The sequence below is a fragment of the Protopterus annectens genome, chromosome 7.part1 (assembly GCF_019279795.1).
Source record: "Protopterus annectens isolate FY-2018-M chromosome 7.part1, PAN1.0, whole genome shotgun sequence".
Classification (NCBI taxonomy): Eukaryota; Metazoa; Chordata; order Ceratodontiformes; family Protopteridae; genus Protopterus; species Protopterus annectens.
Genome location: NC_056740.1, coordinates 237553981 through 237567082, shown reverse-complemented (window position 1 = coordinate 237567082; position 13102 = coordinate 237553981). Strand labels below are relative to the sequence as shown.

Here is a 13102-nt window from a genome sequence, read left to right as displayed (position 1 = left end):
CTAGACATCTCAATCGGTTTGGATGAAGAATCCGAGGACCATCCAGTGCATATGTCAGCTCCTTCTGTTATGATGCAGTTGGACATCAACACAGAGATGCATACCTGCTCACCTGCCAAGACTGTACCTACGTCTGCTATAGATGTGGAGGGGAAACTGCTTCTGATTGTATCAGAGGGGCCCAGGCAGAATCCTCACATACTTGACCGAAATGTCTAGTACCCTCATTAAATCTAGATAGGAATATGAATCTCCTAGACTGGTTAAAGCTGATGCTCATTTAAAAAGTAAATAGAACACCTGACATGTGGCCCCTGTGTCTAAGAATACTCACCACCAATGGCAGGATTTTAATCAAGGACTTTTCTATTATCATCACTTTGAAGCCAAAAAAGGCTTATCTGTTCCTGCTTCTGTTCCCTGGTCCTTTACCATTTCAAAGCATCCTAGGAAATCTGATTCTTCTGAGGATGAGGGTGATTTAGGGTGATGTTATTGGATTACTCTTCCCAGATCTATTTTTCTCTTGCCTATGATCTGAAGAGAAGGATTCACTACTCCTGATTACCTTATGGAAGAATTCTCTTTTGGGGACCCTGTGTTTTGTATTATGGAACACTTTAAGTGGGATAATTCCAGAGAGTCGGACATTCATTCACAAAAGGTACTATGAACTCTTGCAAATAGATTTTCCCAGACCTTCTGCAGTCCCTCCAGTACTGGATGCCTTTCTGAACACTTTTTCTTCAGTTTCTCAAGCCACCGATTCCCAAATCCCTACCCCAAGAAGCCTGACAAGCTTTATACGGTCCCAGAAGCTCAAACATTTTGTATGTGAGGCCATCTTCTGACTCGGCTGTCATATCTCTTGCTACTAATAAACGATCTAAGCTGCTTTCCTCTTCTAAGCATTTACCTTTTGATAAGGATAGTCATGCAGTGGACAGGTATGGGAAAAAAATTGTACGCTTATGCAACTGTAGCATTCTGAGCTATTAACAACCAGACTCATATGACCAGGTATGTACTAGGTCTTCTGACTAAGCTCTGGGGCATTTTAATTACTATGCCTGGTTCTGAGACAAAGACGACTTCTGTTTCCCTTTTGAGTACTGCTTCTCAGGTAGCTTGTCATTCTATCAAGTGCAGCTATGATGCTGCTAATGTTTCTTCTACTGCTGCTGCATCAGTTTCGTTGATGAGGATGTACTCTTGGGTGTGCCTACAGGTTCTCTCTGATGACATCATGGCTAAATTTCTCGATTCCCACTTGAGCAGTCAAAATCATTTTGGCACTGCACGTGCTGAACATTGTAGGGCCCTACAGGAAAAGGGTAAAGTTATGCAGGATCCAAAATAAATATTTCTTTCTCTTCTTCCTAAGTCTCAGATAAATTATTCCTCTAAGCCTTCCTTTGTATATAGGGAGCCTAGACAATATTTCTTAGCAAATGTGCCCTCCAATAGAGCTTTTTCTGATGAGCCTTCCCAGATTCTAAAGGTCAAAAGCCTTCCTTCCTTGACAAATCTGCTTCTGTTTGACATAAAGCCTCTTTTACCTGTTGGCCAGATTTGGCTCTCCATCAAGTTGACTCTGTCATTTCGGTTTGGCAAAAGATTACCTTTGACTCTTGGGTTCCTTCCATTATCCAAAAAGCTGATTTTCTGGTTTGAAAGTCCCTTCCTCTCTTTTCAGATCTTCTCCAGCCTCCTCCTTGTCAACTCCCTCAGTTTTCTTTGGATCTTTTTACATAGGGGACCATCCAAACTGTCCCCCTTTCTCAACAGGGCACATAGTTGTATTCCAAGATGTTTCTGGTTACCAGGAAGGAAGGGTCTTTCAGGATCATTCTGGATCTTTCCTTTCTCAACACCTTTCTAAAGGTTTCTTCCTTCAAGATGATGTGTCTACAGTTGCTCTTTTCTCTTCTGCTTCCTCAAGCTTTTCTGGTGTTCCTAGATTTGAAGGATGCTTACCAGGAAGTTTTTACATTTCTCTGTTTTTTCCTCTTATTATAAGTTCTCTGCTTTGCCTTTTGGCCTTTCAGTGGCCTCAAGGGTCTTTACCAAATGTCTGGTCCCAGTGGTAGCCTTCTGCCAACATCAGGGGATTCATATTTTCTCAGCAGCTCTTTCTCTGGGATCTTCACTTCACTACAGATTCAATTCACTGTAGATCTTCTTAAAAATGTGGGCATTCACCCTAAACCTCAAAAGGTCTGTATTGCCCACTTCCCTGGATCAGGTCTTTCTGAGTAGCAGGATTCAGACCATACCTATGTTAGCTTGCATCCTGCCTCCCAAGGTTCTGTTTTTGACTATTTATTTTCAGTCTCTTCTCCCTCTTCCAATTCTTCCTACTAGAAGATTTTTGAAAGCTCTGGGGTACCTGGAAGCACTATTCTGATGGTTTCCTTTGCCAAGCTCCGTATAAGATAGTTTTAGTGGTATCTCAAGACTGTTTGGCTTCAACAGTGCCATCCACTGGATTTTCTTGTGCCTCTCCTGCCATGTCTCAAGTTCCATTGGTGGATTCATCAGATCTCCCTGAATCTAAATCTGTCTTTTTGTATTCCTCTTCCCACTAAGGAGCTGTAACTGATGCTTCCAGCATGGTTGGGAGCTTCTTCCAATGACTTCAAGGTCTAGGAACACTGGTCCCTTCAACAATTACCAGGATATGTCAGAATCAAGGAGATAAGAGCCCTGGTTCTGCCCCTTCTGCAATTCATTCCCTTTGGATTCTTGGTCTTCTTCGCATCCTCACAGACAATACTATGGTCATGTGGCACTTAGGTTCGTAGGTGGGTACTTGGTTAGCTGCCCTTGCAGGCCATTTTAAGTCTAGCTAATTTCCCTTTTTGTGCTTGAAATAACATATCCCATTTGGTTATAGATTTGGTTTACCCATCCGTGGTTGATAATTATATGTTACCCTTAATGAAAATAACTGAGATCATACCATATATTATTTTAGGGGACCCATGCATAGGATAAAGCATTTTGAAGATGCTTGCATCCATTTCTAGTATATGGGGCAGTCCTAGGGTAAATTTTCTGTTTCCCATCCATAGGTCTTGGTTGCGCTGGAATATGGTCAGGGATGAGCTTTGTTTTGTGTATATAAAGCATTTGTTTGAAGTTTAAACTGCTACTTTAAGTTGTACCAAAAGTCTACAGTCTAAGAATTGTTATATTCTTATTTCAGTGGTTAAATGGTTTTACTTCTGTTCTCTCACTTACATACACCTCCACACTACACCCTCCTAAGCATACCCCTTTCCTCTTTCTCCTTCCTATAGCCTGAAGTACTGCAATATTTGTAACTACACATTTATTTTATTTATTTTCCTTTTCAGTTCACTCCCACTGTATCTCTACCACCCCAGGTGCCTCCCAGTGATCTGCTTGGAACCCAAGTTTCTCACCATTGACTTTTGGACAGCACTAAGGAATTACTGCTGTGTTTCTGTAATCCCTCCCAGGACTAATAACAAGTATATGTACCCTATTGTAAGGTAAAGCTCTACCTTAATCTACCCTGTTGTCTACCAACCCTGTGAGCTACAACTAGCAGCCTACCACAGAGTTAATTTCACCTCTTTTTATTTTACAAACTTCCCCCCTCTCTCTCCCGAGTGCCAGAGGTCTTCCCTTGCACTTAACTGATTTGGCCACTAGGTGTTACTGTCCACCCTCTATTTTGTACTACAATTCAGAGCAGGTCAGCAGTTTTGCAACTGTTCCTCCTTACCTAGCTTCACCCTGTTTTCTCTGTTAAAGTACCTCTGCCCTGCTTCAGTTTATGGCTATGGTCAACCGTCAGCTTGCCCCTTAGTTTTTCACCCATAGTCCCTACCCCATACCTTAATACCCTGGAACTCCTGTCTACTTCACTGATACACTTCTGCTGCTTTTCTTCCTCTTCCTTGGCTCTTCCCGCTCCGTTCGCCCTGCGGGCTCTCTTCTCTCCCCCTACCTTACCCCCAATTCCCACCCACCCAAATACCCCTACATTTATTTTGAACTATCGAACCCTCCCCCACTCCACCAACCAATCCCCTCCACTCATCTGCTCCTCCCCTACCTACCTCCACCTGCCAATCACTACCACTCCTCCCCACCCACCAAAGTTCTTTCACCTCCTCTCTACTACATCTACACATAAATCCTCTACCATGCCTTCTCCTCCATCTACAATCATTTTTACCCCATCTATCTGTATCCTATTCCTACTCCCTTTATACCTTGCTACCTCCTACACCTACATCCATCTTCAACCCTCCTCCCTATCACCCCCCCTTCTTACTACCCTCTTCCTCATACCACAAAAACCCACCTCCACAACATATCCTCCTCTCTAGTTCAATCCCATCCTCTCCATTTCTTCAGAATAAAGCTTCTGTTAAATACTGCAAACCTAAACTAATACCCTACTACTCTCAACTACCAAACAACAATCCAAAACTAGTTCTTCCCTTCCTCAACTACCTCTGCTTAACTGGGGATATTCCACCTAACCCAGTACCAAATACCACACCTACCCCTGCTCCCCCTATTACCAATAATAAATCCAACCTTAAATACCTAAATTTCCTCACCATTAATGCCGAAAGCCTAAAAAATAAAGTAACCCACTTTCACGCTTGGTTAAATCACAACTTGCCCAATATTGTAGCCATCTCAGAAACCTGGCTAAAACCACACATTAGCGACTCCAAATTCCTCCCACCCGGATATCAATCCCTCAGATATGACCACATAAATAGAAAAGGCAGCAGTGTAGCCTTAATCTACTCCAACCAGCTATCCATCACTCCATACCCCAACCCCATTCCTTCATTCAACAATGCTGAACTAGTAATAGGCCTACTAAAAGTAAATAACCACAAATGTATCTGCATAATTTCCATCTACATCTCCCCTGGAAATAACACCACTACTCTTGAGGAAATCCTATCCTGGGCCTCCACCAATATCAATCTAGAGACCTATATACTTGGAGATGTAAACATCAACTGGAATAAAATCAACAACCCCAACCCCACCTTATCTATCAATCTATTTAATTACACCCAGCTAACTAACTCCATCACCAGGCCTTACAAAACAAACCTTGGATACATACTAGACTGGATCCTAGTATCCTATCCTAACAAAGTCATAAATTCCGATGTCATACCTGACTCTTTAGGAGACCACTTCCCAGCCTTCACCCATCAAGCTACCTTCTCATCTCCTCACTCACACCAGTATATCCAGACTCATAACCTCACAAACATTAACCCAATAACTTTCTCTGACTCCCTTAGACAAACTAACTGGAACCCCCTAAAAACCCTTCCTCTAAACCAAGCCATTGAGTTTTTCAACTCAGCCTTTTTAAATGTCCTGAACTCCCTAGCCCCAATAAGAACAAAAAGGGTAAAAACCAAGACTGCCGCATGGCTAACCAAAGACACCAAAAAACTTATGCTACAAAGAGATAAAACCTGGAAAACACATCTAAAACACAAACAGCCTGAAATTTTACTTACATACAAACAACTACGCAACCTTGTTAAAAAAATAAGTAATTAGAGACAAAAAGTCTTACTATACCAAACTTCAGTTAAATCATTCAAAAATCCCCAAACAATTCTGTAACTCCATTAATTCCCTTCTCAACCCAGGTACCAAAATCAACCCCTGTCCTAACACCAGCAAAGCTGACCATGAAATAGCCTCTCTATTCAATTCCTTCTTCACCAACTCTATAGCTGAACTGACCAAGACCTTCCCCAGCAATAACCCTTCACTTCAACCCACCCAATCTTCCTCGCCCCCTACTCCTCCTCCTCCTTCATTTGAACTTAAACCCATCTCAACCTCTCATATAAAAAAGCTACTCTCTAACCTAAAACCATGCTCCATTGCCCCTGACAATATTCCATCCACCTTCCTAAAAATAGCCGCAGATGGTATCGCTCTCCCCATCAGTATCCTGATCAGTCGATCCATGCTGAAATCATACGTTCCTAAATTATGGCGTTCCACCTTTATTCTACCTCTCCATAAAGGAGGCAAAAATAATAGTATCTCAAACGTCTGCCCCATAGCTATCCTCTCCCCAATCTTTAAACTCCTTGAAAAATGCATCCAACTTCAGCTCTCGCTATTTCTTGCCAAACACTAACTAATCACTCCTACCCAACACGGCTTCCAACCAGGCCACAGTACCATCACTGCTCTTCTCTCCTTCTTACACACTGTAAACCTCGCCTGAGACTCTGGAAAAATAGTTTCCACAGTTCTACTGGATCTATCCAAAGCATTCGATACCATCTCACATACCCACCTCTTAAACCATCTTTCTAATCTTAATCTCTCCCTCAGTACCTTATCCTGGTTCTCCAGCTATCTTTCCAACAGGTCTCAGGCTGCAAAATGGGGGAAAGGCACCTCTACCTTTCTTCCTACCCCCACTGGAGTACCCCAAGGATCCATACTTGGCCCTAAGCTATTCAACATCTTTAATAACGACTTCCATAAAGCCTTACCCAACACCAAAATTGTGCAATACACAGATGATTCTACTTTAATCTGCTGTGCCTCAAACCTTCCTGAGCTCCAAACAATCACTCAAACTGCTTTCTCCACCACTGAAAACTGGATGCTCCAAAATCATCTCTCACTAAATGCTAGCAAATCCAAAATACTTCTATTCTTTCCTTCTAAAGCTTCCTGTACTGACAAAACTTCATTCCAAATTACCAGCCTAAACAACTCTACTATAGAGGTTGTCCCCTTCGCCAAACTTCTCGGAGTTACTATTGATGAACACCTAAAATTCAATACTCGCATCCAGCAAAACATTAAGAAAACCCATATAAAACTTGGTTTACTATACAGAAACAGCCACTTCCTCTCTCCCTCCACCAGACTAACTCTAGCCAGTACCTATCTACTCACTTGACAACTGTACGGTGCTCCCCTATTAACTAACTTATCCGCCACTCTTGCCTCCAGACTGGAGGTGTGTTACAACAAAATTTCCAAATTTGCTACCAAGGCTAAAGCCTCCTCCCACCATTGTACTTCCCTTCATTTGTTAAATTGACTTGAGCTCCCCAACCATTTAGATTACCTCCAAATCATCACAGCCCACAAATTATTATTTCAACCTACTAAGTGCCCTGCACTATCCAACATCCTCCAACCTTATACCCCTCACAGAGCTCTCAGATCTACCCATCAAAACCTAATCTCTGTCCACAAACCCAATTGCCCTGCAGGTCAGCATCTCCTAGCATTTTCCTTAGCAAAAAAATGGAAGTCTCTCCCTACTTCACTAAGGACCTGCAAAAACTTTGAAAACTTTAAAACTCAGCTGCATTCCTATCTTTTCTCAATCAGGAAATGCAACTGTGCTCTTCCCCTCACACCTCCTAACCATTCATCCCCTTACTCTCGTGCCTAATTCTGAACTCAAGTTGACCTGACACAATTGTACATACTGTAAATAACAAAACTATACTTTGAATCTTAATTGTTATTGCCTGTTTCTCATGCTAAAATGAAATTGTAATTGCTTTCTTCATCTTCTTAATTGTACCTATCTAAAGTATGCTAAGCAAATAATTCTTTGCAATATTCTCTGTAACTAAACTATGTAATGCGGAGATTTTTTCCCCGGGCCTCCACTGAAAATGGGCTCCCTGAGCCCAGTGGACCTCTTTGGTCATCAAACTGGAATAAATAAATAAATAAATATGGGGAGTCTGTTCAACAGAGCGGTATTCTCTGCAAGATGCACATGTTCCTGAAGAAGTTTAGATCCCTAGATCAAGTATTTCCACTGTCATTTGACTTGCTGATGTGCAGTAAATCTATTACTAATGGGTCGGAGGATGCCTAGTATGCCAGATACAGGTCCCCTTTAGCAGTTTGTGGGATACAGAGTATAATGACATTCACAAGCAAGAGGGCACAGAGTCCTTCCTACTTTGTAGGCGGGCTCTTCAGGCGTGGGATTTTGCAGTCAGCCATCACTTGTTTCTTCAGGTAGTTTAGGTCCCCTTAGAACACAGTCTTGTGGCCGACACTTTGAGCAGGCCCAGGACAGAGCCTCATAAATGGATGCTTATCAGGGAGGTGTTCCTGGACATTGAACATCAGTGGAATATTCTTCAAGTAGATCTTTTTGCCTCCTGTCTCAACAGACAGCTTCCCCAGTTCTGTTCCAGAGTGCCAACACCTTTGGCTTGGAAGGTGGATGCCATGTCTTTTTCTCAAAAGGAGATGTTTCTGTATGCCTACCCCCCTCTTCCTATGCTGCCAAAAGTCCTGCGCAGAGTCATATGGGACAAGCCCAAAATCTTGCTAGTGACCTGCTTTTGGCCCAGGCACTATTGGTTCCCACTTCTATTTTATCTGGCCAGGAGCAATCATCACAAATTACCTCACAGGATGGATCTACTCACACAGAACAAGGGATCTTTCAAACACCCTCACATACCCACACTTCAGTTGACTGGGTGATAGCATTTTGATTTCTTTTCAACACTAATTTTCTGTTGATGTGCTTTGGGTTTTGTGGCTAAATGGCAGAGATTTTCTGTTTGGTGTCTCAAGTGTGACCTGGGCCCTTTTTCTGTGGTTGTTCCTGCAGTCCTTTCCTATTTGTGTGAGTTGCCCACTTTTGGTCTGGCATATTCATTTGTTAAAGATCATTTGTAAGCCATTTCTGCTTCAATGCCTCTCTTTTTGTTTTTAAGTAAAATAATTTTTGAAACGTGTCCTTCATATTAGGCTCCAAAGAAAGCCTATTCCTCCTCCTTGGGACCTTAATTTCATTCTTGAGAAATTAAGTCTAGTTTCCCTTTGAGCCTACAATTTCTTTGTCTTTACTGCACTGTACTTGGAAAACGGTACTGTTGGTGGCTCTTAGTTATGCCAAGAGGGTCTCTGAAATTCAGGTACTCATGGCAGTCCCACCTTTTTTGGTCTTTCACAAAGATGGGGTCTCACTTCATACTAATCCTTCCTTTATGCCCAGGGTGGTTAATGATTTGTCCTTGAATCAAACAAAATCACAAAATACTAGTGAGAGCATTCTACACACCTTGGGTTTAGATATACAGCTCAGGTATTACTTAGATAAGACAAAGGATGTACGAAATCTGAGAGCTTTTTGTTTGTTTTCATCCCAGGAAACTGAGTTTTGCTGTTTTGAAGTAAGCCATTTCCTCCTGGATCTCTAAGGTAATTTCCTTTTGTTATTATTTTCATGTGGCTTTCCTCTTCTCTTCGTGCTCATTCTACAACGGTGGTTGCCTCTTTGGGTGCTTTTTTCAAGGATTTGGATACTTGATACATTTTAGAAGCTGCTACTTGGTCTTCTGTACACACATGTTGTAAAAATTACAAATTGGATGTGATCTGTACAGCCAGGATGGGATTTGCCAGGGCCATCCTTCATGATTCTTGGAGAGTTTTTCTGTGGCTCCCTCCTTCTATCCACTCTTGATAGCTTTTGTGCTCTTCCCAGATGTAAAAAACACTGGAGACATAATAAGAGAGGACATAGTGCAGTTGTGTAAGAACTTAACATGACAGTAGATGCCCAACGTTTCACTGATGCAGGATTCTGACCCATCCTTCTTCCCCTGTTCTTCTCAGTTGTCTACCTCTTGCCCAAGGGCATTCCTTTTATTCTTCTTATTTTCTTTCTTCCTCTTTTTCCTTTCCTGGATGTATTAAATAAATAGTTCAGATCTATATATCCAAACCTGGGGACTCGAGTGTTCTTTTGATTCATGTCCCTCCCTTCATGTACATGCTTTTGATTTTCCTCTTAGGTTACTTTGGTTCTTCTGGAGCAATTCAGTTCTGAGCATTAGGCAGTCATGTCGCATGTGTACTTTATGCCTTGGATATAGGACATATGTCTGAAGTACGGCACCTAGAATGTTTTTAGTTAAAATGGAGCTCTTTAAGTAACCTTAACTGAGAGATTGACCTATGAATGTATGTTGACTAAGTGTCTAGGGGTTCATTAATTAAATCAAGGCTTAAATGTGTATCATAAATGCTGTTGAATTCTTCTGAATAAATGTTACAAAAGTCCTAACCAAGCACATATTTATTTAAAATGATAGGAGGTTGACTATTTTTATTTTTGCCAGCTCGGTGTGTTCCCATATTGTAGAAATTTTGCAATTAATCTGACGTCTCCACCCCTTTCTTCTTGGTCATTAGATTGAACAGTGTGTCCTTTTCAGGATTTGTCATGCCTGCAGCAGAGAATACTTGGCAGGTTTTTCCTCTGTGCACCATCTTCAGCATGCTGAAGCTGAGAGTAAATTATGGCCTCCAGGTTTTCCCTGCCAAGCAATACGCTTTTCAGCATGTTTGGCCCCTGCAACTTCTTGAAGCTGGAAACCTACCAAAGATGGACTCAACCAGCAGTGCCATAGATAGGTGGGCTTTGGCCTGCATTTGTGAAGAAGGTGCTTGTGGAGTGACCTGCTAATTCATCGAGACAATTCAATGAGTTTACAGTTGCTTTTTAGTATAACAGCATAAAAACAATGCAGTTGATGGATTACTTTGCTTTTTCATATTTTTGTAAAAAAGGATGTTTGCCTTTTTCCATCACACAGAGATACTGAGATCTTGGCAAACTATCTGAGTGTGATTTATGTGCCTTGGCTGCAGTACTATGTTTTACTCCTCTTCAGCTTTCATGTCTTGCTAGAAATCCTGTCATTTGTCAGTGGACTGCACTGTTTCAGTAGCACAGTATTGAACTTTCTTCTACCTGGCTACATCTGTCATACTGCCTGAGATTAGCTACTTCAGCTGTACACTTCTGTTTTAAGTGTCTGCTTTCCGTGACAAATGTATTGTCTGGAAAGTTACATTCACTAAGGATCCCTTGACTTCACTTGGCATCTTTTCTCTCAGAGTACACTGGGTTTCAGTCACATCAGTAATCACATTAATATTGCTAAATAAGATTAATAATAAATGTCTTATGCACAGATATTACGTAGATGGAAAAATGTTTACTCAGTTGACTTAATAAATGTTATGATATACAACCAGTACTGAGTTAAGTTAAAAATTGTTTTCTTGAATAATGTTTTCAAATTCCAGCTTGCATTTGAAATTTGTTTTGCATTTTGAGATTTGTTATGCCTGCTAGGACAAACTAATAGGAAACAGTTGAATTTAATGCAATTTGTCTGAGACTCTGATGTTGGCCTTTTCTTTTCCATTTCCAGTGAACTATCCAGCAAGAGCTTAGAAGGCCTGGAAGGGCTTCGAAGGCTTATATTTCAGATGTCATGCAATATCAAAGATGTTGGCAACACAATTTGCTCTCAACGAGTGGTTGATAGACTGGTAAGTGTACGCTGACATGTTGATACAGCTTGTGGTATGTCTTTTCTGTAACATTAGTATTGAGCTATCACAATAGAAAACAGAAGTAATGAATGGCCGTTCCTGTTTTATAAAAACAGATAAACCAAATTAGTGTTATAAAGATAAAATTTACTTTTTTATGTGTGACTCAAACAACATGTCACACACATCTTCATAATTTCCTCATAAAATCCATCAAATATCTAATAGCATTATATAGTATGCTGACACTGTTCTGTAATTCTGCTTTATGAACTAGAAACTTTAAGCACTCACTGTTCTGTTAATAAGACAACTGTAGTCTTTAAAAATGAGGAGGGGAAAATAAATTCCTTGTGTCATCTTAGCAGAGCAGGTTAAGCCTCCCGCAGTCCTTTGTGGATGGAATTTGCCCTCATTGTACTTAATTAAACTTTGTAATTCCACTAACTCAGCGGAGAAGTATTTGACCTTATGACCCTCTGCACACCTGTATCATTTCTGAGTTGATGTAATGATATAAGAGGACTGTGGAGGCAAAACCATCCATAGGGAGAGACGAGCTCCTGCAATACCTGAAAATAACATAACAGTCAATTGATTGATTGGTATATTTTCACTTTAGTAAGCACAAGTCATGAATGGTAGTGATACATAGTTTACGTCTGCAGTTTAAAAATATTCAATGGACAGCAGCTTTTCAAATGAGAACTACACTGAAACACAAAGCAGTCTGACTCAGTTATCTACACAGATCCAAATGTCACATCCCTTTCTTCTTTTGCTTCCTTCAAACAACTTCTCCATTTCCAGATTATTTTGCATATCTCCATGTATGTCACTTGTTTTCAACCACCATCTACTCCAACCACTCTTCCCACCTTACTTACCTGTCATCTACCATCAACATTCAAACCTAGCTTTCTGTATTTACTACTTCTAATCTTTCTTGTTTTTTTTTTTTATTATTATTATTATTATGCAATGCAGTCATAGGAACATGGGATCTTAGGGAGTACAAGGCAAGTCAGTCTGTAGATCATGTGCCCTTGTCAAATACCACCTTTAAGATAATCCCTACACACATACACACTTCCAGGAGAGGAAAAAACATATCAGACTGCGGATAGACTTGCAGGCACCAGTACAATCATCATGGTTAGTCTTGAAGGAAGCAAAGGTATCCCTCTGCTTAATATGCTGGAGCAGTTTTTTCTAAGATGTGTAACTGTTGGATGATAAATCTTCCACTCTGATGTGATGGCGGTTCATATCCTTGGTTTGAAAGTTATTGTATTGGTTCATCTATGAAAGTATAAAAGATCCATAAGGGTAGAGTCTTTGATGGCATGGGATGCAAGGCATAGATCTGCATGCAGGAGTCAATAAAAGACAGTATAGAAACAGGTATTTTATTCTGTCTTGGTAGCTAAAGATTTTTAGGCCACTAAGAAATGGAAACAGATGATCCGCTGTGGTGGCACCTAATGGGAACAGCCGAAAGAGAAGAAGAAGAACTACTTTTCCATTCAGAACCTTTGGTGTCTTTCCAGCTGAGTGACATGTCTGACTTGGAGCATGCGGAAAAGGGCACTGCCCTCAAAAATTGGTCTAATTAGCACAGAGTATAAATTACAGTAAAATTATTTTACCTAGATGAGATACTTTCAGATCTCAGTTCTGACAAGTAGAAGGACTCTTTAACAATGGTTGC

The 13102-nt window shown here is 40.9% G+C and overlaps 1 protein-coding gene across 1 annotated transcript in view; it reads left to right on the top strand.

Annotated features, from left to right (window-relative positions):
* The window catches only part of LRRK1 (leucine rich repeat kinase 1), a 2417153-nt gene that overhangs the window by 1647245 nt on the left and 756806 nt on the right, over positions 1–13102 (top strand). Inside the window, 1 exon segment of the mRNA XM_044078686.1 lies at positions 11268–11388. Within this exon segment, the coding sequence (XP_043934621.1) occupies positions 11268–11388 (121 nt within the window).